This window comes from Macrotis lagotis, chromosome 1 (assembly GCF_037893015.1).
Source record: "Macrotis lagotis isolate mMagLag1 chromosome 1, bilby.v1.9.chrom.fasta, whole genome shotgun sequence".
Classification (NCBI taxonomy): domain Eukaryota; kingdom Metazoa; phylum Chordata; class Mammalia; order Peramelemorphia; family Peramelidae; genus Macrotis; species Macrotis lagotis.
In genome coordinates, this window is record NC_133658.1 from 847213204 (window position 1) to 847233509 (window position 20306).

Below are 20306 nucleotides of genomic sequence, written 5' to 3' on the forward strand. Positions count from 1 at the left end.
CTGCTGCTGAGAACTAGAAGGCCCAACCAGCTTTTAAGTATCTCATCACTGAAGGGTTAGATCATACCAAAGGTTGAATGCATTTGGAATATTGAAATTTAGTTCCAAAGGAGAGTGGGGAAGATGTAACATTTAGGAAGGACCCTGAAAATCTGGAGATCATGCAAAAGAGGATGACCAAAATGTTGATGGGCCTTCAAATCCAGCCCATCTGAGGATAGGCTGAAGAAACAGGAGATGTTTGACGTGGAGAGAAGATTCAGCGAAGGACATGACAACTGTCTTCAAGAATTGGAAAGCTATCACTTGGAATAAGGAACAACTTGTAGAAGTTGTAGAGGGGCAAATTTAGCCTGAAAAACTTCCCAGTGATGAGGGCTGTCCCAAAGTGGAAGGAGCTATGTCTGTCAGCAGGTAGTGGCTTTCCCTTCACTTGATCATATCTTTCCTTCAAGGGGAGGCTCAATGACCACCTGTCAGGGATGCTGCAGATTCCTTTTCAAGAATGGGTTGGGCCACTAAAGTGCCTTCTGACTAAAATTCTATGAAAGTTAAAACTGCCTATTAAGGCCTAGAAGAGTTGGAATCTGCATTGGTGGAGGAAAATACTCCATTATATATGCTAAGGCTACAGCATATAATTATTATTCACCTTTCCATCTTGAGAATCTCCCTGCTTGTCTTACACCCCATCCCCTTCCTTTTTTTTGGGGGGGGGGATGCCCTTTTTCTCCTCTGAGCCCGATGATTTTTCATTTTCCATCTTGAGGGTCCCTAATTTTCTCCTTTCTGATTGCAAACTTGAGAGTTTTGTCATAATACCACCCTTTGCCATTATGTTCACCTTAGCCTGAGAATTTCTTAAGTGGGAAGTTTCAGTTCTTTAAAGTGAAAGCCCCTATTTTACCACTGATGGATTTCCTCATATTGAGTTGTCTCAGAATGAGAGAAACCAGCGTGCACATATGCACTTAACCCTTAAAAACAGGTGGATGGGAGGAATGAGTAGAGGGCACGCAAGGAGCATGAGGTAGAGAAGTCTCTCCCACAGCTAGATGGGGGACTGGTTCCCAGGGCAGTGAAAGAATAAAGCAAACTCAGAATCAGCTAGTTCAGGGCCCAAGGCTGCATGTTTCAAAGATGTCCTTGCCATCAAATCTGCATGATCTGGAAGTCATACTGTGACCAGGTTAGAGATGCTTCTATCTCCACTCCTCTGTGATCTCCAGCTCCCACTGATGACCCTGCACCTTTCCCTCCCTCCTCCTCTACTTCCTCTCCAATCCTTCCATAGTCTTGGCCTTGATTCAGAGAATATAGCAAGCATGGGCATGGAGCATAGTTAGGACTCCTAAGCAAAGGACTGTAGGAGCATATGAAGCCACAGGCTCCCTCAGCATCAGCAAGCTGTAGAGTGTACCTGGAGAAGAAAGAAATAATAAGGCAGAGCTCAATAAGCCAGCATTTGAAAATCTGGAAAACATAAATTACTTAGAAAAGAACTGCTGAGAAACTGGAAAACAGCCTGGAAGAAATTAGGCTTAGATCAACATCCTTTACCATATTCTACAATATATTCTAAATGTTTATATGACCTTAATATTAAAAACAATACTTTAAAAAATCAGAAGAGAAGCAGGTCATATACCTCTCACAGTTATGGGTAATTGTATTCTTTTTTAAATTTATGCTTTTAGTTATTTCATTAAATATTTCACAATTACCTTAAAAATTTTTTAACATTCATTTTTTAAATTGTGATTCCAAATTCTCTCCCTACTACCTACCCCTCCCCTACTCACTGAAAGGGCAAGCAATATGATATCAATTATTTATATATACATATATATATATGAAATAATGCAAAACATAATTTCATATTAGCCATGTTGCAAAAGAAAACTCCACAAAAAGCAAGAAAAATAAAGTAAGCAAAAAAAATGTTTTAGTCTGTACTCAGAACTCATCAGTTCTTTCTCTGGATATAACTTTTTAATCATGGATCCTTTGTAATTGTCTTGGATCATTGTCTTGATCAAAATAGCTAAGACACAGTTGATCATCATTACACAATTGCTATTACTATGTATAAAATTCTCCTAGTTCTGCTCAATTCATTTTGCATCAGTTTATATGTCTTTACAGATCTTTCAGATAGATAGATAGATAGATAGATAGATAGATAGATAGATAGATAAATCAATCTACAGTATTGTGTGTATGTATATGTGGATACAATTAGGTCTATTCCCTCTTATCCAATCTCTTTGAGATACAGACTTTGTAGTGGTATTGGTAGGTCAAAGGGGAATATGCAGTACTATAGCCCTCTGGGCATAGTTCCAAATAATTCTCCAAAATGTACCAATTCACAACTAGGAGATGTATTTTTTTAATTTTCCAATTATAGGCAAAGATGGTTTTCAACATTCATCCTTTTGCAAGCTTTTAAGTTCCACATTTTTTCACCATCCTTCCTTCCCACTCCCCTCCCTATGGCAGCAAACAGTCTAATATATACATTGCACATGTAAAATCGAATTTAAAAATATTTCTATATTAGTCAAATTGTGTAAGAAGAACTAGAACTAAGGAGAAAAAACATAAGAAGGAAAGAAAAAGCATAAAAGAAGATTTTAAAAAGTGAACATGGTGTCCTTTGCCCTGCATTCAGAATCTAGTTTTTCTCTGAATGTGGATGGTATTTTCCATACTATGCAGGAGATATAGTCCTAAATAAGGAAGTGATAAAGATAATTGCAAAAGATGAAAATCAATAACTTTGATTACTTGAAACTAAAAATCTTCTGTATGGATAATATTAATATATCTGAAATTAGAAAAGAAGTATAAGAATGGGAAAAAAACTTGAAATCAAATTTCTCTGAGAAGGGTTTGGCATCCCAAGATATATAAACACTTAATAGATATATACTATATGTAAACCCAAAAGCTATTTCCAAAGAGATAAGTGGCCAAAGGATATGAACAAATAGTTCTCAAAAGAAGAATTATAAACTATTAATAACAATATAAAAGAATTTCCCAAATCATCAATAAGAGGAGAATTGGAAATCAAAACAATCCTGAGATTTCAACTCACATTCTACAAAAAGGATAACAAAAAATGGAAATAGTAGATTGTGGGAAGATAGAGCCACTGATGCATTGCTGATAGATCTGTGAATAATATTCATTTGGTAAAATAATTTAAAATAAGGCAAATAAATTAAAGTATCCTTACCCTTTGAACCAGCAATTCCACTACTAGACTTATGCTCAAAAAGGTCACTAATAAGAGGAAAGCCCTTATAGCTACTTGTCTCTATAGCCAAAATGTCTATAAAGCAGAACTTTTTGTGATAGCAAATGTTGCAAATATCCCCTCATTGATTGGGGGAAATAGTTAAACAAACTGTGGCACATAAATATAATGGAATTTTACTGTACCATAAGACATGACAAATATGATGAATTCTGTGGGAAGAGTCATATGAACTAATGCATAATAAAACAGAGCTAATGATAACCATATAAATGAAAAGAACTACAAAAAAAATTAGCCAAAAGAGAAAAATGCAAATTCATTTTTTGTATCAGTGATGCAAAATTATAAATAATAAGCATGGTTCCCATATGAGAAGATATTCACATCCTACCTCCTTATAGAGGTAGGAGGACCATTGCAAATATTTACAGATTTGTTCAATATATTGATCAGTTTTGCTGATTTTTTTTCTTTCTCTTTTTTTTGTCTTTAAAAATATTGTTATATGACATGGCTCTCTGAAAGAGAGAAAAGGAAAAATGTTGGGGAAATTTTGGTGGGTAAAAGTCAGTAAACAAGTATTATGCCAAGTATTTTTAATAAGGAGTGGAGATACAAAGAAAGGTCAAAATAACACTCTCTGTCCTTAGGTGCTGAAACAACAGCTCCCAACTATAAGTCATATTTATAATCTACCTAGAGTCTCATAACAATTCAAGGAAGAAAATGGTGAGAACTCCAGATCCTAGAGAACTTAGAATGGGTGAGACACACACACACACACACACACACACACACACACACACACACACACACACACACACCTTTCCTAGGTTTTCAAAAGTCAGGTTCCTGACTGGGGAGAAAAAAGTGGGGAGGAAGAAGAAGGGCCCAGTGGTCATCATCCAGTCCCAACTAAACTTCAGCCCTAACCCCAGTTTACCTAATGTAAGCAGGGTGAGCACAATGGTGCTGATCTCCTGTAGGTGGGGTGGTCCCATGGCCAATAGGAGACCAGATATAAATTCCAACCAGCCAATAATAATTAGAAGGTCCTCAGGATCTGGTTCGTAGCCCAGGAGGCTCAGCGGTAACACCTCAGCAAGCTTCATGACCAGTGCTTTCTAGAAGAGAAAATGAATAACTACAAATAGTCAACAAAGATGTACTAAGCCCTGGCTGCTAAGAAAGTTCTGGGAGTCCACCCATGCTGTTTGCAGTGGATAGGATACTGAGAGGGGACAAGAGGAAAAAGCCCTCCATATCTCTGTGCTCTGAATTCCTTTCCCAGCTGTAGAAATGGGTGCCATAGGGATGGATAAATGAATGAATGAATGAATGAATGAATGAATGAATGAATGAATGAATGAAAAAGTGCTGTGCTAAGCATTGGGAATATAAATAGAAAAACATTCTAACTGAGGGTCAAGGGGGACAACACAGAAGAGGTTGCAAGTCAGATGTCTTTAAAGGTTTCGTAGACCTTAGGGTGCAAGAGCCACGCAATAGTTCTTTACAATTACAAAGAGTATACCTTCTTTAAAATCACTTCCACTGATAAAATTTCTGACACTGAAACATTTGAAAGTGTCAACTACTATTCATATTGGCTTTCCTCACCTTTAATTAATACTTTAAGGTTTACAAAATGTATTCCTATTGGGTTCTGAGTTGGTCGACTACTTCTATTTAGAATCAGAGGATTTCAGAGTTGGAGGGGAGCTCAGAGGACCTGTAGTTCAATTCATATCTGAGTAGAAATTCCCTCAACTGTATCTCTAACAAAATACTCAGCATCTGCTCAAATATCTCCAGTGATACTGGAGGAAAGTATTATTCCTAAAGGCTTGTCTGATCTGTTGGACATTTCTGATTGTTTAAAAGTGTCACTTCATCTGGAACTGAAATCTCCCTTCCTCTCACACTTGTCCCCTTTTCTTCTACTTTTGCCCTAGGGTGCAAAGCAAAGCAATCAATCATCAGATACTTACTACTTACCAAGCACTCACTGTCTTAGCATTGAAACTGGAAAGCCAAAAATTTTTTTTTAATTTAATTTAAGTGGCACAGTAATAGAGCACCGGCCCTGGAGTCAGGAGTACTTGAGTTCAAATCCAGCCTCAAACATTCAATAATTACCTAGCTGTGTGGCCTTGGGCAAGCCACTTAACCCTATTTGCCTTGCAAAAACCTAAAAAAGAATTTAATTTAAAAAGTCTGCTTTCAAAAGGCTTGCATTCTTTTAGGGAAGATAAGTCAAATCTCACTCCCATTATAGACCTCCTTATACCTGAAGGTAGTTCTCATATTCCCTTTCACTCAGCTAGAACTCAAGATTTTTTTCCTTATTCTCCTCTTCTCCAGAATAAACATCACAGTTTATCCAATTAATTCTCATAAGGAGGCATTCTTCAGACTTCTCCAGGTCTCCCTCCTCTAGATAAACTCCAATTTGTCAATTCTCTCCTAAAATAAAACACTTGGAATTGAACAGAATATTCAAGATGTGGTCTGATCACAGCAATGACCATTGTCATTCTGAAAAACTGTGCCTCTAAATAATAATAAATAATAAAATAAATATAATACTAAAAATAAAAATTAATAATAAATAATAAATATCCAGTAAATCTTTGGAGTCAAGGAGATCTAAGTTCAAATTGCTCCTCAGACAGTTATTGTGGGACCTTGGGTGAGTCATTTGGCCTCTGTTTGCCTTAGTTTCCCCAACTATAAAATGAGGATTTTAATAATATCTACCTACCTTAGTTTCCCAACTGTACAATGAGGATTATAATAATACCTATCTAACTTAGTAAAATAAGGATTATAATAATGTCTACCTTAGTTTCCCCTACTAAAAAAATGATTATGATAACTCCTATAACAACACCTGGTATGTGGCTCAAATGGAATGATATTTGAAAAGTGCTTAGTACATAGTAGGAACTATATAAATGCTAGCTATCATTATTATTACCCAAAGTTCCATTAAATCTATAGAGCTGGTCTTGAAGTTAGGGTTCAAACCCTGAATCTGATTTAAAATGGCTATGTGACTGTAAAAAAAAGTCACTAAACCATTCAGTGCCCCCAAGCAACTCTCTCTAATATAGTAGAACTGTCAAATTATAGACAGATTGTGGAATTATTGCTTATTTAAATTGGCTAAGGAATTTCCACTTTGGGAATTCCCTACATTGAAAAAATCACAAGTAAAATCAAAAAAATTAATAATTTTGACCATCATATTACCTTGTGATTTACATCTATCTTATACATCTACTAAAAGCCTCGGGTCAGCTTCATATTCACTACCTGATATGTCTTCTATCCCCTACCCTATATTTGTTCAATTGACTTAAAAAAATACAAATGCTAGATTTTGCATTCCTATTAAATTTTATCTCATTAGTTCAAGTTTTTCAAGATCTTTATGGATCCCAATTCTACAACTGAATAGGTTAACTCTTCCACCAAGCTTCATGATATGTCTTATATCATCCCTGTCCTGATCTACCATTGCTAGCACAGGGCTGAGGATAGAATCCTTCAACTGTACTACCATTAGAGAATGCTTTCTACTTGGGTCTGCATTCAGTCTGTGAAATTACTAAGACAGAGGGCAGGTCACTGGATACTGGTCAACTTAGAATCAATGGATAAAGTTTCATGATCATTATACCTAATAATAAATTCAACCTTATTATAGTTATATAGATTATGTAGATTATATATAGTTATATAGATTATAGTTAATATAATAAGCATAAAGGCTAAGGTTACAAACTCATTATATACATCATCTCATTTGGTTCTCATAAAAACCCTGGCAGTTAGCTATTCTTGTCCCCACTTTATGATGAGGAAAACTGAGGCAGCTAGGAACCTGAGAAAACTGAGACAGACAGAAGTTAAATGCCTTGCTCAGAAACACCCAGTTAGTTAATAAGTCTCTGACACTGGATTTGAAACCCCCTAACTGCCTAGCATAATGATGATGAAGGAGGAGGAGGAGGAGGAGGAGGAGGAGGAGGAGAGGAGAAGAACTAACATTTAAACAGGATTTATTGAATAGCAATGTCTGAATCTGAATTTGAACTCAGGTCTTCTTGACTCCAGACCCATCATTCTAACCACTACACTACCTAGCTGACCCTCGCAACAATAAAAAAATGCAACGATGACAATATCACTATGGGCACACTGTAGAGTAAGAGTCAAAGGAAACCTTAAGAGGCCACTATCTAGTAAAATCTACCCATTCAGTTCAATAACAATTATTAAGCAAGAAATTTCAGTGACAAAAACAACAGTCCAAGCCATCAAGGAAGTAACATTCTGAGGGAAAGGGAAAACAACATGTTCAGTTTCTAGAGAAATAAATTAAAAATATGTGCAATGAATGCAAAGTATTTGGGGGGAATATAAAAACTTGGGTAATCAGAAATGGCCTCTTTAAGAATCAGATAGTTGAGCTAAGCCTTGAAAAAGGCTAGGGGGTTTCTTTCTTTTAATTCTCAAGCATTTATTTTTCTTCCTCCCATCAACTTCCCCCAACCTAAACTGAAGGGAAAAAAATAATTGTAACAAATATAATCAAGCAAAACAAATTCCCACACTGACCATGTCTCAAAAACAAATGTCTCATTCTGCACCTTGACTCTCTGATGCTATTTCCCATTATATAATTTAGACCATCTCTGTCAGGAGGTGGGAAACTTGATGCTCTGGAATCATGGTTGATCATTGTGTTCACCAGAATTTTTCAGTCTTTAAAAATTGTTTAAGTTATTATGTACTGGGGCGTCTAGGTGGCACAGGCACCGGCCCTGGAGTCAGGAGTACCTGGGTTCAAATCCGGTCTCAAACATTTAATAATTACCTGGCTGTGTGGCCTTGGGCAAACCACTTAACCCCATTTGCCTTGCAAAAAACCTAAAAAAAGTTATTATGTACATCATTCCCCTGGTTCTGCTCACTTTACTCTTCATCAATTCATACAAGTCTTCTCAAACTTCTCTGAGATCATCTCTTTCTTCATTTCTTGGAATACAATCTAATTCTATTACATTCTTATGCCATAATCTATTCAGGCATTTCTGGACTGATGTTCTTTGCCCCCCACAAGGGGTGCTATAAATATTTTTTACATATACGTCTTTATTTTCTTTCTTTGGATTATGGGCTGTATAGTAGTATTGGAGATAGCTAAGTGGCTCAGTAAGAGAGCTAGATTTGGAATCAGGAAGATCTAAGTTAAAATCCAGTCTCAAATATTTACTAGCTTTGTAATCTTAGGCAAATCACTTAATCACTAAACCTCAGTTTCCTCATCTGTAAAAAGGGATGAGCACCTTTCTTCCAAGGTGGTTGTGAGAATCAAGTGAGAGAACACTGTCAAGTGCTTTGCAAAATTTAAAACATTATATAAGTGCTAACATTATCAAATTTAGTAACTTCTGTCAAACAGTTCCTAATTATTTCCCAGAATGGCTAAAACAATTCATCGTTCCACCAACAAGGTATTAATGTGCCTGTTTTCCAAAGTCCCTCCAACATCTGTCATCTTCCACTTTTTTTTCATCCACACTGCCAATTAATGATGCATTCCACCTCACAGAGGAAGAATTATGGGTTTCAAAAGCTAAAGGTGAGGAGAAAGAGAAAGGCAGGCATTGGGTATATAATCTGAAGTGAGCTGAAGGTAGTTTGAACCAGCAGACTGTTAAATCTACAGAATGAGGATTTATAACTTGGAAATCAGAAAACACTACAAATCAGGACTTGATTTATTGTTTCATTGATTTTCTAAACTTGAGAAAGTGAAGGGGAAGGTATTAATAATACAAATTAAACAAAAATGTGGGGTTTTGTCCTGGGTAATTTTTTTTGGATGGCCAGTTATTATTAGTATACCCCTGGTATAGCTTGTGCAAAGACATGGAGGGGGAGACTGAAAGTAATATATAGGGAACAGAAAGCAGGACAGTTCACCTATAGTTTAGAGGAGCAATAGGTAATCAGTCAAGAAAAGTAAAAAATGGAGTCAAATTTTCAAGTCTCTAAAATCCCCCAATAGGTATTTGGAGTTAAATGCAATCATTGTTGTTCGTAGTTCTCAAAGAGAACAAAAATGACATCACTACACAGGTCAAAGTTGCTGTTTGTCCTTCACAATTAAAGAGGACCATGACATCAAGAAAGAGATGCCCTGACATGCAAGTGAATTGGATATAAGTGAAAGAGCCATGCAAAGTCACCAGCCTAACTTTCTCCTCCAGAGTTATTTGGTTAAGTGACTAGATGTGGATCAGAATGCCTGGAGATGGCCTTGAATGCAACGGGAGACCTAGGTCTTCTAAAGCTAAGGTCTTTAATTGAAATGAGGCAAAGAATGACCTCTTTAATCTAGTCCAAAAAATAAAAATAAAAAAATCAATCTGGAAGGGGAAGACCCTAAGGATTTCTGACCAAAACAGAAACAATTGATTTTAATTTTCTGAGTCAATCAAGGTCCAAATACTGACCAAGTGAGACTAGATCTGAGACCTACTGTTAGCTAATCAATTATAACCAGTTTGATTTGGATTCAAGGCAAAGTCCTTAAAAAAGAAATCTAGCTAACAAACCCCAAGATATCTTTTGAGGTTCCAGCGATCAAAATTTATTTTTTTCTTACCTAGTCATAATCATCGAATGGACATTGTCTCAATCAAACTAAGGACCTGTTAAAAGATTTTAGTTTAAAAAGGTCAGTGTCCCACTCCAGCCAGGGTCATCTCCAGTCATCCTGATCCATATGTGGCCAGTGGACTCAGATTGGCTTGGAGAAGAACGTGAGGCTGGTGACTTTACAAAGCTCTCCCTCACTTAAATCCAAATCACATGCATGTCATGGCATCACTTCCTTGATGTCATGGTCCTCTTTGAGAAGCCAGGACAAGCGAGTAATAGGCGATGCCCCACTGCTTGCCAGTTGGGCAATTTAGCTCTTTCTTTTTTCCTTCCTAATCCTTCCTTTCCTCCTCCTTTCCTTCCTTGTTTCCTTCCTTCCTCCCTCCCTCCCTCCCTTCTTTCCTTTCCCTCCGTCCATAGAGAATATCACACCCTTATGTAGAGCTATTCTGCCCAAAGGAATGCAAATTTTAAATTTTGGGAATAAAGTATAGTATATCCTACTGTGGCTGATCAGACCAATATAATAAGCTCAGAAAACTCTACTATGGATCAGATATAAATAATTCACATGGGGGCAGCTAGGTGGCACAGTGGATAGAACACCGGCCCAGGAGTCAGGAGTACCTGAGTTCAAAACCGGTCTCAGAAACTTAATAATTACCTAGCTGTGTGGCCTTGGGCAAGTCACTCAACCCTATTATTGCCTTGAAAAAACAAAAAAAAATAGTTCACATGAGCATTTGGAGTGGAGTTGTCTCTACATTTGTGCATCTCACATTTCTTTTGAGCTACTACAATTCTGCTTTATTCACAGAGCCTTCTTTGACATGAACTCACCATGCTGGGTGGTCCTGTGCCAGTGTCTCTTTTGTCTCACAATTGTTCCAGAATTCTTCAGAGGGACATTGAGAATCCTTGCGTCACTTCTCATCATCATGTGAGCCCTGGCCTTTTGTGAATTCTCTATAAACTAGTCTTTTAAGCAAACATACATTTTGCATTCCAACAGGATGGTCAGCCTCTCTACAATAAAGTTTGGATGTCAGGACCTGATCTTGCCATAGAATTTTCAGAATCTCCCTAAGACAATTTAAATGGAAGCAATTCCATTTCCTAATATGGTGTATGCTGTCCAGGTTTCACAAATATTCAACAATAAAGTCAGCACAATGGTTTTTGCAGACCTTCAGTTTGATAGGCAGTCTAATGCCATTTCTGTCCCACACTTTCCTTCAGAATCACCCAAACACTGATCTTGCTCTGGCAATGTGTGCATCTACCTCATAATCTGTATGTACAACCCTGGAAAGTATACTGCCAAGTTAAATGAATTAATTCACAGAATTCACAATTTCTCCCTTTGCTTTAACTTATGCTGGCCAATGAAGAACTATTTTTCTTGGTGTTAATTGTTAGCCAAATTAACACAAGCAATAGAGAATCAATTGATACTTTGTTGTATCTCATCCTAAGGGGCTACACTGAGTACACAATCATCTGAGAACAAAAAGTCATGCACCAACACTCCCTCCATTTGAGTCTTGGCTTGTAACCTTTTCAAGTTAAATAATTTACCATCAGTGTGGTAGCTAACTTTAAGCCATTTTCATCTTGGTTGAAGAAATCCAACACACCATGCTATATGGCATGGGAACAGACTTGATTCACTCCATTGGTGACTGAGAAAGCATGAGAGCATCATTCATTATCCAGAATCCAGTATATAAAATATTGAAGAACTTCTCCAGGCAATCAAACTTTGCCATGATTTTCCACAAACCCTCATGACTGACAGCATGAGGCCTTGATCAGTTCTATAAACACTATGTATAGACCTCTGTTCCACTCTTGGAATTTTCCCTGGAGTTGTCAGGCATCAAACACCATGTCTGTCAACCAGCCCTTTCTGAAGCCACATTGGCTCTCAGGTGAAGGATCAGTCTATTAAGGAGGACTCTGGCAATCAATGGATTTTGCCATCAATGACTAAGAAAGAGACCCCACTTTGGAGGCATCCTTGAACTACTGGGGAATTACCACTCTTTGACATAAATCGCAGAAAATTTCTATCAGCTTTTGTATGAGCAATGGATTCATCCATTTTGCAAATATCACCTGGAACAGAATCAACAGCAGGTGTTTTCCCATATGAGAGAAGCCTAATGGCATTCAAAACCCCATCTTCAATTGAAATTTCAGCTAGGGATGGATTGGCTTCAACCTGAGATACATGGCCAGTGGCTTTCAGTATTGATTGATATGGGTCTGTTCAGATCACTTTGGAAATGTTCACCACTCCAGCATCATGTCATTATTTATCAGTGTGGCTCCATCAGCACTGAATAGTTAAAGTACACTATATAGCCTTTAGGGAATCATAAAAGCTCTTTGGATTGTTACTATCTGGGTAAAACCAAATTTCATCTGCCTTCTGAGTCAAGAATCATGGATCTTTCTAAGAAACACTTAGAATTAAATGCTGCTTTCTCAGAGAAGGATGAACTAAACTCCATAAAATTCTTGGTTTTTGTTTAGCATTTTCCAAATTTTCCTATCATTTTCATAAAAATCAATCATGATGTTTGCAAGTATTCTGGCCCAGATGAGTAAATGCTGCACTATACACCAAATAATCTGAAAGCTACTCATTCCTTTCCTGAACTACTTCTACCAAACATGGGTTGACTCAGCTTGTCCTCCAAGTTAGAAACGAACTATACTGGTTTAGAGAAGCACTCTCATCTGTTGACATTGAGTCTTATGGTAGTCATCTTGCATTGGGGGCCACCTCTTTTGTTGATTGTGAATATTTTGCTTGGTGAGGATAAGTCTATGATCAGTCCAGCAGTCTATCATACATCACCTTCATCAGTCTCATTCTGTCAAGACTGCATCCATGAATACCCATCAAATGGGGAATGGCTGAACAAGTTTTGATATATGAATATGATGGATTACTATTGTTCTGTAAGAAATCATGAGTGGTCAGACTTCAAAAATATCTGGAAAGTCTTGCATGAACTGAGGTTGAGTAAAGTGGGCAGACCCAGATGAGCATGGTACACCTTGACAGCAACACTATAAGATGATCAGCTATGATGGATGCAGCTCTTCTCAGCAGTTCAGTGATCAATGACAGTCCTGAGAGATCTGTTATGGAAAATGCCATCCACATTCAGAGAAAAAACTATGATTTCCAAATGCAGAGCAAAGCATATTTGTTCATTTTTTAAAACTTTTATGATTTTTCTTTCTTTCTCATGGTTTTTTCCCTCTTAGTTCTAATTCTTTCACAATATGACTAATATGAAAATATGTTAAATACAATTGTGCATGCACAATCTATACCAGATTGCTTGCTGCCGTGGGGAGGTCGATAAAAAATGTGGAACTTAAAACTTGCAAAAGGATGATCTTTCCATGTAATTGAAAATATAAAATATAATTTTTAAAAATGAGCACATCCATGAAGTTTTATTGCACTTAGGTAAACAGAAGACAGTATTGGTAATGAGGTCATGAGATGAAAAATCTTCACCAAGGACTCCCTGCTATGTCTGATAGTCTGGGTCTAATCTGGCATTAAAGTCATCCAAAATTATAAGCTTATCCTCTTTCAGCACCTTGATTATGAGGGAATCCAGGTGTTCATAAAATTTTCTTTGACCTCATCAGAGTTCATCTTGGTGGGAGCACACACACTAATGATGGAGGAATGCATAGGGCTTTCCAACAAGTGCCAATCACATTGTCATTATCCTGACATTCACTCCTTTTCCAAAGCATACAAGCTCGTTGATTAAATTGGTTTTGATGGAAATATCATTGTCAACTTCGTGGTGCTCCCCATCACAATGATAACCCCAGAAAAATGTGATCCAGGCCCAATTTCACTAAGCTGGTCTTCATCTGTCACTCTTGTTTCACTGAAATGCACTATTTGCACATGATACCTGCGGAGTTCTTTTACAAACAAGAACTATTCATCATATTCAGAAAACATGGATTCCCTGTCTTCTTTACGTGTTCATATATTCAATGTACTGAAGACGAGTGGAATTCTCTTTACAAAAGTTTTGTATGATTTTTTTGGATTTGGACCACAGGGCGGGATCCTCACCTGCGATGGCGAGCATTCCAAGGTTAGTTGAAACAGACAATTATTAAGGCATTTTTTTCTAGCCCCTCCTTGTGGCAGCATGTGACTAGAATAGTCCTTTAAGAAGGCTGCTCAGAGACACAGGGAGCCTTTTGAATCCCATTACTGCTTCAGTTCAGTGACAAGAAAACCTGAGCTACCTGTGTGCAGAATTGTGTCTACAGTTCCCAGTGTATCTGTACCTGCTGCTTTGTCATTTGCCCATCACCTCAGAACTTTGAAATAGGTAAAAATGGTAAAATAGTATGTGATTGATATCTTTTGACTTAGGCACAAAATGTATTTAAGTGAGACAGATTTGCACAAGGCCATTAAGAAACTCAGAATCTCTATTACTTAAAATTTGTTTATCCTTTTAAGCAAATAAAAAATTCTTGCATGTATGTATTTCCTCCAGGTCCTCTATGTTCTTTTTCGTGAATCAAAAAAAAATTTGTTTCTTTTTTGGCAACCCTAGCTCTAGTCCTCTTCTCTCTCCAACCACCCCCTCCTTCATTTAAAAATAAGAAAAACCCTTGTAATAAATATGCATAGTTAAGCAAAACAAATTTCTATACTGACCATATCCAAAAATCTATGCCTCATACCATACTTTGAGTCTATCACTAGTTCTCTGGAATCCTACTTGGTCATTGCATCTAATAGAGCTAACTTTTTCAAAGTCGATTTTCTTTACACCATTGTTTTTGTTGTACAAACTGTCATAATTCTGCTCACTCCATTTCCTTGGTTCACTCTCTGAAAACCATCCCTTTCAATATTTTGTACAGTGTCATATTATTTCATTACATTCATATACTATCACTGGTTCAACCATCTCTCAGTTAATAGGAATTTCTATTTCTTTGTCATTATAAAAAATTTCCTAACTTTTTAAACTATAGGCCCCTTTCTTCTTCTTTTTTTTTTTTTTGATTTGCTTGAAATACAAGCCTTTGTGGTGTTATCCCTGGGACAAGGATTTATGCAGAATTTAGTAGCTTCAGATGTAAAGTTTCAAATTGTTTTCCAGAATGACTGAACCAATTCACAGCTTCATCAACAATGCAATAATGTACCTGTTTTTCCACAGACTCTCCAGCAATTGTAATTTTTCTTTTCTCTCATTTTTGTCCATCCGATGGATAGAATCTCAAAGTTTTTATTAATGTTATTAATCCTATAATGGTTGTTGATAGTTTGAATTTTTGTATTTGAAAACTGCCTTTTTCATATTCTTTGAAAAGAATATTCAAAGGAGAAGGCTTCTGCCTCAGAAGCCTAAACAGGATGAAATTGTCTGCCTCGGTTTCCCCATCAGTAAAATGAGGACAATAATGGCCTCTAACTTCCAGAATTGTTGTGAGGATCAAATCAGATAAGTCTGTAAAGTGCTTTGCAAACTCTTAAGCACCACATAAATGCCAGCTACTGCTGTTATCATTATGAAATAGCAACTAGGCAGCTATGAAAATGATGGACTGGAGAGTGGACAGACTGGATTCAAGGAAAAAAATCAGGAGACTGTTGCCATAGTCCACACAGAGAGATAATGAGGCCATAAACCAGGGTGACTGTGGTGTTAGTAGAGAGGGAGAAATGAAGGAGATAGAATCCACAAGATTTTGCAGTTCCTCAATTGTGGAAAGGAGAGGGGCAGTGTTTAAATGAGCTTAAAGAGTTAAGAATGCTGCCTGGGTTGTGTATATGGGTGACTAGATTTGTGTGGTCCTCTGCAGAAATGAGAAAGTAAGGAGGAGGGGCAGGTTTGGCAGGAAAGAAATTTAGTGGTTCTGTTTAGAACATGTTGAGTTTAAGATACTTATGGGACATAAGAGAAGATGCAGGACTGGAGCTGAGGAGAGAGATAAGAGCTAGAAAGGTAGACTGGGGAGTTATCTGCATAAATCTAAGAGCTAAAACCATGGGAGTGGATGGGATCACCAAGAGGCAACACTTAGAAAAGAAGACCCAGAAGAGCGCCTTGGAGTATACCCACAGAACAGGAGAGGAATTAAGTATTAATAATTGGCGTTTACATAAAGCTTGAAAGTTTGCTAACTTACCTGCATGATCTCATTTGAGCCTTCACAAAAAAAAAAAAGCCTGTGAAATAAGTTCTACCAGTCTCATTACTTCCATTTTATAGATGTGGAATCTGAAGCTTAGGTTGGTCACACAACTGTCAAGTATTAGAGGTGGTTTTTGAATTAAATTCCTCTTGACCTCATGATCACAATAGCCACCAGGCCTCTCCAAAAAAAATATATATATATATATATAAAGAGAAACAGAGTAATTTCAAAAAGGAAAGAAAAACTAATGGATGGGGAAAATTGAAAGAAAAATTAATTCCCCAGAGAGGACTTCTATTAAAGCAGAGGTTCTCAAACTTCTTGGTCTCAGGACCTTTCACACTCTGAAAAATTACTGAAGATTTCAAAGAGTTTTTGTGTCTGCAGTTTATATCTATATGTTTAGTATATGAGAAGCTCACCATGTGAGATATTTATTATATGAGAAATAAACCATCTAATGATTAGAAAAATAGGACCACCTGAAAGAGTCTTGGGGACCCCTCCTAGGGTCTCTTGTCCAAACTTTGAGAACCATTGTATTAGTGATCGCTAAGCTCCCTTTTAGCTATGACATCCAAAGATTCTATATTCAAGTTCAAAAATGGAGTTATTGGCAGAGCTAGTGGTTATAATTCAGTCCTCGACTCCCAGTCAAGGGCTTCTTCCATGAAAATGATCTCAGCAGGTCTGCCCTAAATACTGGTTAATATGTCTAGATAGAGGATAAGGATTCTTCAACAGAGTAGAGGGAAAGATAGCTTAGAAGGTTGAAGAGACCTAACATATTCTTACCAAACCTTAGATACTTCACACCCCCATTCCCCCTTCACTGGTCCCTTCTAAGAAATTTAGGTCTTTTTCCAAACAGAGAAGTTCCCCAGGAACCCTCCTGAGCTCACACCTGATACTGAGGCAGGAAATACTGTGAATATTTGAAGTCTGATGACCACTTCCATGAATAACTGCTCCTGCCCCTTTTCTCTGCCACTCCCTTCCTCTGCTAAGGAACAACCACCATGGCCCTTACCCACCTTGTCTAAACTCTTGTTGCCAGCACTACCTGTTCTGAACTATCCTTGGTTGTGCCAGCCACTCCACACTCCCTAAACTGCCCAGTTACCACATCCTCTCCTAAACAAAGCCAAGAAAGGAAGGTCAAGGTTCAGGTGATTAGGTGGGGGGGGATAGACAATCTCTACCTCCCCTTCCCAAACTCCCTACCCAAGAAACATGGCAGGGATGACTTTCCCAAGAATTTTTGAAGAAGAAGATTAACAAACCCTCCCTTCCTGTGAGGAGTCCCATGGAAGCAATGTGGAACCTGAACAGGAAGCCAAGAAAACTGAGTTCAAATCCCAGCTTAACTCACTATATAACCCAAGAGGCAGTGAGAAATGAAGGAAATTGCTCATTACCTCACCTCTCAAATGTGGATTAATAACTCCTGTACTATAGAGGTGTTATGAGGATCATAAATACACCCTGGAAGTTATATAAAAGGCCAAACAGAAGGAAGGAATTTATTTTCAACATCACTGGGTCAGACCAGTGCCAGGGCTCTGAAAAAGGAGAGTAGTACTTCCCCACTTCAAAGTGTGGGCTCTTATCACAAAAATCAGCAAGATGGCCAGAGTGAATCCCTCACACCCAAGGCAAGGTTACTTGAGGGAATTCACTTCAGAATTTATTAAAGGCTTCATACAGGCACTGGCATAGATACAAAAGTCTTGCCCTCAAGGATCTTACCAGTTTAACAGAGTAGAGAGAGGAAGGAAAGAAAATATAGTCAAAGATAAATTGACTCAAAAAATATAGTGACTACAAAATAATTTTAAAGGTTAGAGAAAGCACTAACAAGAGTTGGGGAGGGGAGATCTCCTGAAGGAGATGACATTTAAGTCTTAAAGGGGGTTAGGGATTCTAATCGGTAGACTTGAAAGTATTCCAGGAAGGGGGGTGGAGAAAGTGAGGAAATGGAGAGGTTGAACACCTGTGCAAAGACAATTCATATTATATGGGGAATATCAAGGAGACCACGGGGAAGGGGATGCTGGAATTCTGACTTTGCTCCCCAACTGGGGGTATTGGGGAAGAAGGGAGAGAAGAGAGATTATCACCTTTTCCTTTCCCAGCAAACATCCCCTCCTTCCCCCCCAACCTCCCAGCACAACCCCCCCCACCCCACCCCGGGAAGTTGGATAAATCGATTGCTATCATTTGTACAGATCTGACCCAAGATTCCTCTTCCTGTTTTTCATACCTCGGGACCTCTAGCAGGTGAACAGTATGGAGCTGTCACTGAGCAAGCCAATTCCCCAAAGTGGCAGTATCCCCAGCTGTAAAATGAATAACCATAATAACTAGCATTCCTATAGCTATATTTAGGTTGGCAAAGGGCTTCCCAATCATTCTCGTTTAATCCTTACAACAATCCTGGACTATTTATTATCTCCATTTTACAAGGTGAGGTGAGGGCACTGAGGCAGAGACTAGTCCAGGGTCCCCCAGCTAGTGTCCGAGGCCACAGCTGAACTCACATCTTCCTGACTCCAAGCCCATCGATCTACCGGGCCACCTAGAGGACCCCCTATCTAGAATTGTCTTCTGCCTCTGATAGGCTGGGCTTGCAAAGGTTCAACACATTCACTCGAAGTAATAGGACCTGAGTTAGAAATTCTGGCTTCATTGTGACCTCAGGAGCGGATGTCACTAAGCCTCTGTTCTCTCGTCTGTAAAATGAGGAGGGGATGCTCTCTGAGGTCCCTTCCAGCGCTCGGTGATCCTGATTGCTCCTCTCTCTGAGTGTTCACAGGCAAAGATCCAGGGAATCTGACTGTCCTGGAGGGAGACCCTGTGGCCCTTGCCTCTTCTACTCCGTCATCCCACCCTTTCCTCACCCCTCTCAGTCACCATACCCAGAGCCGGGTGAATCTTTGCCCACTTTCTTAGGCGGTCCCCGCGGTGGCTAAGGGATCCAGCCGGCTCGGAGGGCTGCCTCTCTGCAAAAGAGAGAGTAAGGGGGTGCGGAAGAGTCCAGCTTCCTCCTGGAGACCCCCCAGCCCTCCCGGGCGCGTGCACCGCCCCCGACCCCCGCTCACCACATGCTCGTACACTTGGGCCGGGGTGTGACAATCCGAGAACTTGACGGCCCCGGTGAGCATGAAGAAGAGGCCCAGCAGCAGCCGCAGACTCGAGAACACCGGCTCCATGGCCGCGCGCAGGCCGGGGGCCCGGAGCGACCCCAGCCCAGCTTGGGGACTGCCCAAGCCCGGCCCTGCCCCCCACTCTTTCCTCCGGCCCCACCCCACCCACGGCCCCGCCTCCCCAAGGGGCTCCGCCCTCTGCTCCCCTCTGGACCCTCTCCGGCCCCAAACTGGGGAAGAAGAGGGAAGAGGAAGGAAGGAGGCCCGGCCCGGCCCCCATTTGGGAAGAAACCTGGACCCCCGAGGCCAGAGGCCGCCAGCTGCCAAAGTGCTGCCCAGCAGTGCCCTCCGCGCAGAGACCAGCCTGGGCTGCCCTGTACCCAGCGCTGCTGGAGCTCAGATCCCCAAGTCTAGTGACAGAGAATTGGGTGGGATCCGGAAGATTCAAGAGAATCCTAGATGTGACCTCACATCCCCATGTCTGCACCGGGTCTTCTCAGCTCCGACCTTCTAAGATCCCCTTTATTCTGGATATTCTGTGTTCTAAGACCCTTTCTGCCTCTGGCATCCTGTGTTCTAAGGCCCTTTTCGTCTCTGACATTTTGTGTTCTAAGGTCCCTTGGACATTTTGTGTTCTAAGGTCCTTTCTGTCTCTAATATTCTCTATTCTAAAGTACTTTCCATCTCTGACATTCTTTTTTCCAAGGTTCCCATCTAGCTAGGACAGTCTCTGTTCTGAAATCTCTCCCAGTTCAGAGATTCTCTATACTATGGTCCCTCCCAATCCTTCTTTCTGTATTTAAAAATTCTTTTCACCTCTAACATTCTATAGTCTAAGGCCCTTTCCCTCTCTGACATTCTATATTCTAATTCCCTTTCCATCTCTGACATTTTGTGTTCTAAGGTCCTTTCTGTCTCTAACATTCTCTGTTCTAAAGTACTTTCCATCTCTGACATTCTTTGTTCCAAGGCTCCCATCTAGCTAGGACAGTCTCTGT

The 20306-nt window shown here is 39.3% G+C and overlaps 1 protein-coding gene across 1 annotated transcript; it reads right to left on the reverse strand.

Moving 5' to 3' along the window:
• Positions 1–884: 884 nt before the first annotated feature.
• Positions 885–19439, reverse strand: TMEM35B (transmembrane protein 35B). Its single transcript, XM_074191015.1, has 3 exons — positions 19264–19439; positions 4212–4392; positions 885–1420 (listed from the first exon to the last, which is right to left on the reverse strand). The coding sequence occupies exons 1-3, from the start codon at positions 19372–19374 to the stop codon at positions 1308–1310; spliced, it is 405 nt and encodes a 134-aa protein (XP_074047116.1). The 5' UTR covers positions 19375–19439; the 3' UTR covers positions 885–1307.
• Positions 19440–20306: the final 867 nt, after the last annotated feature.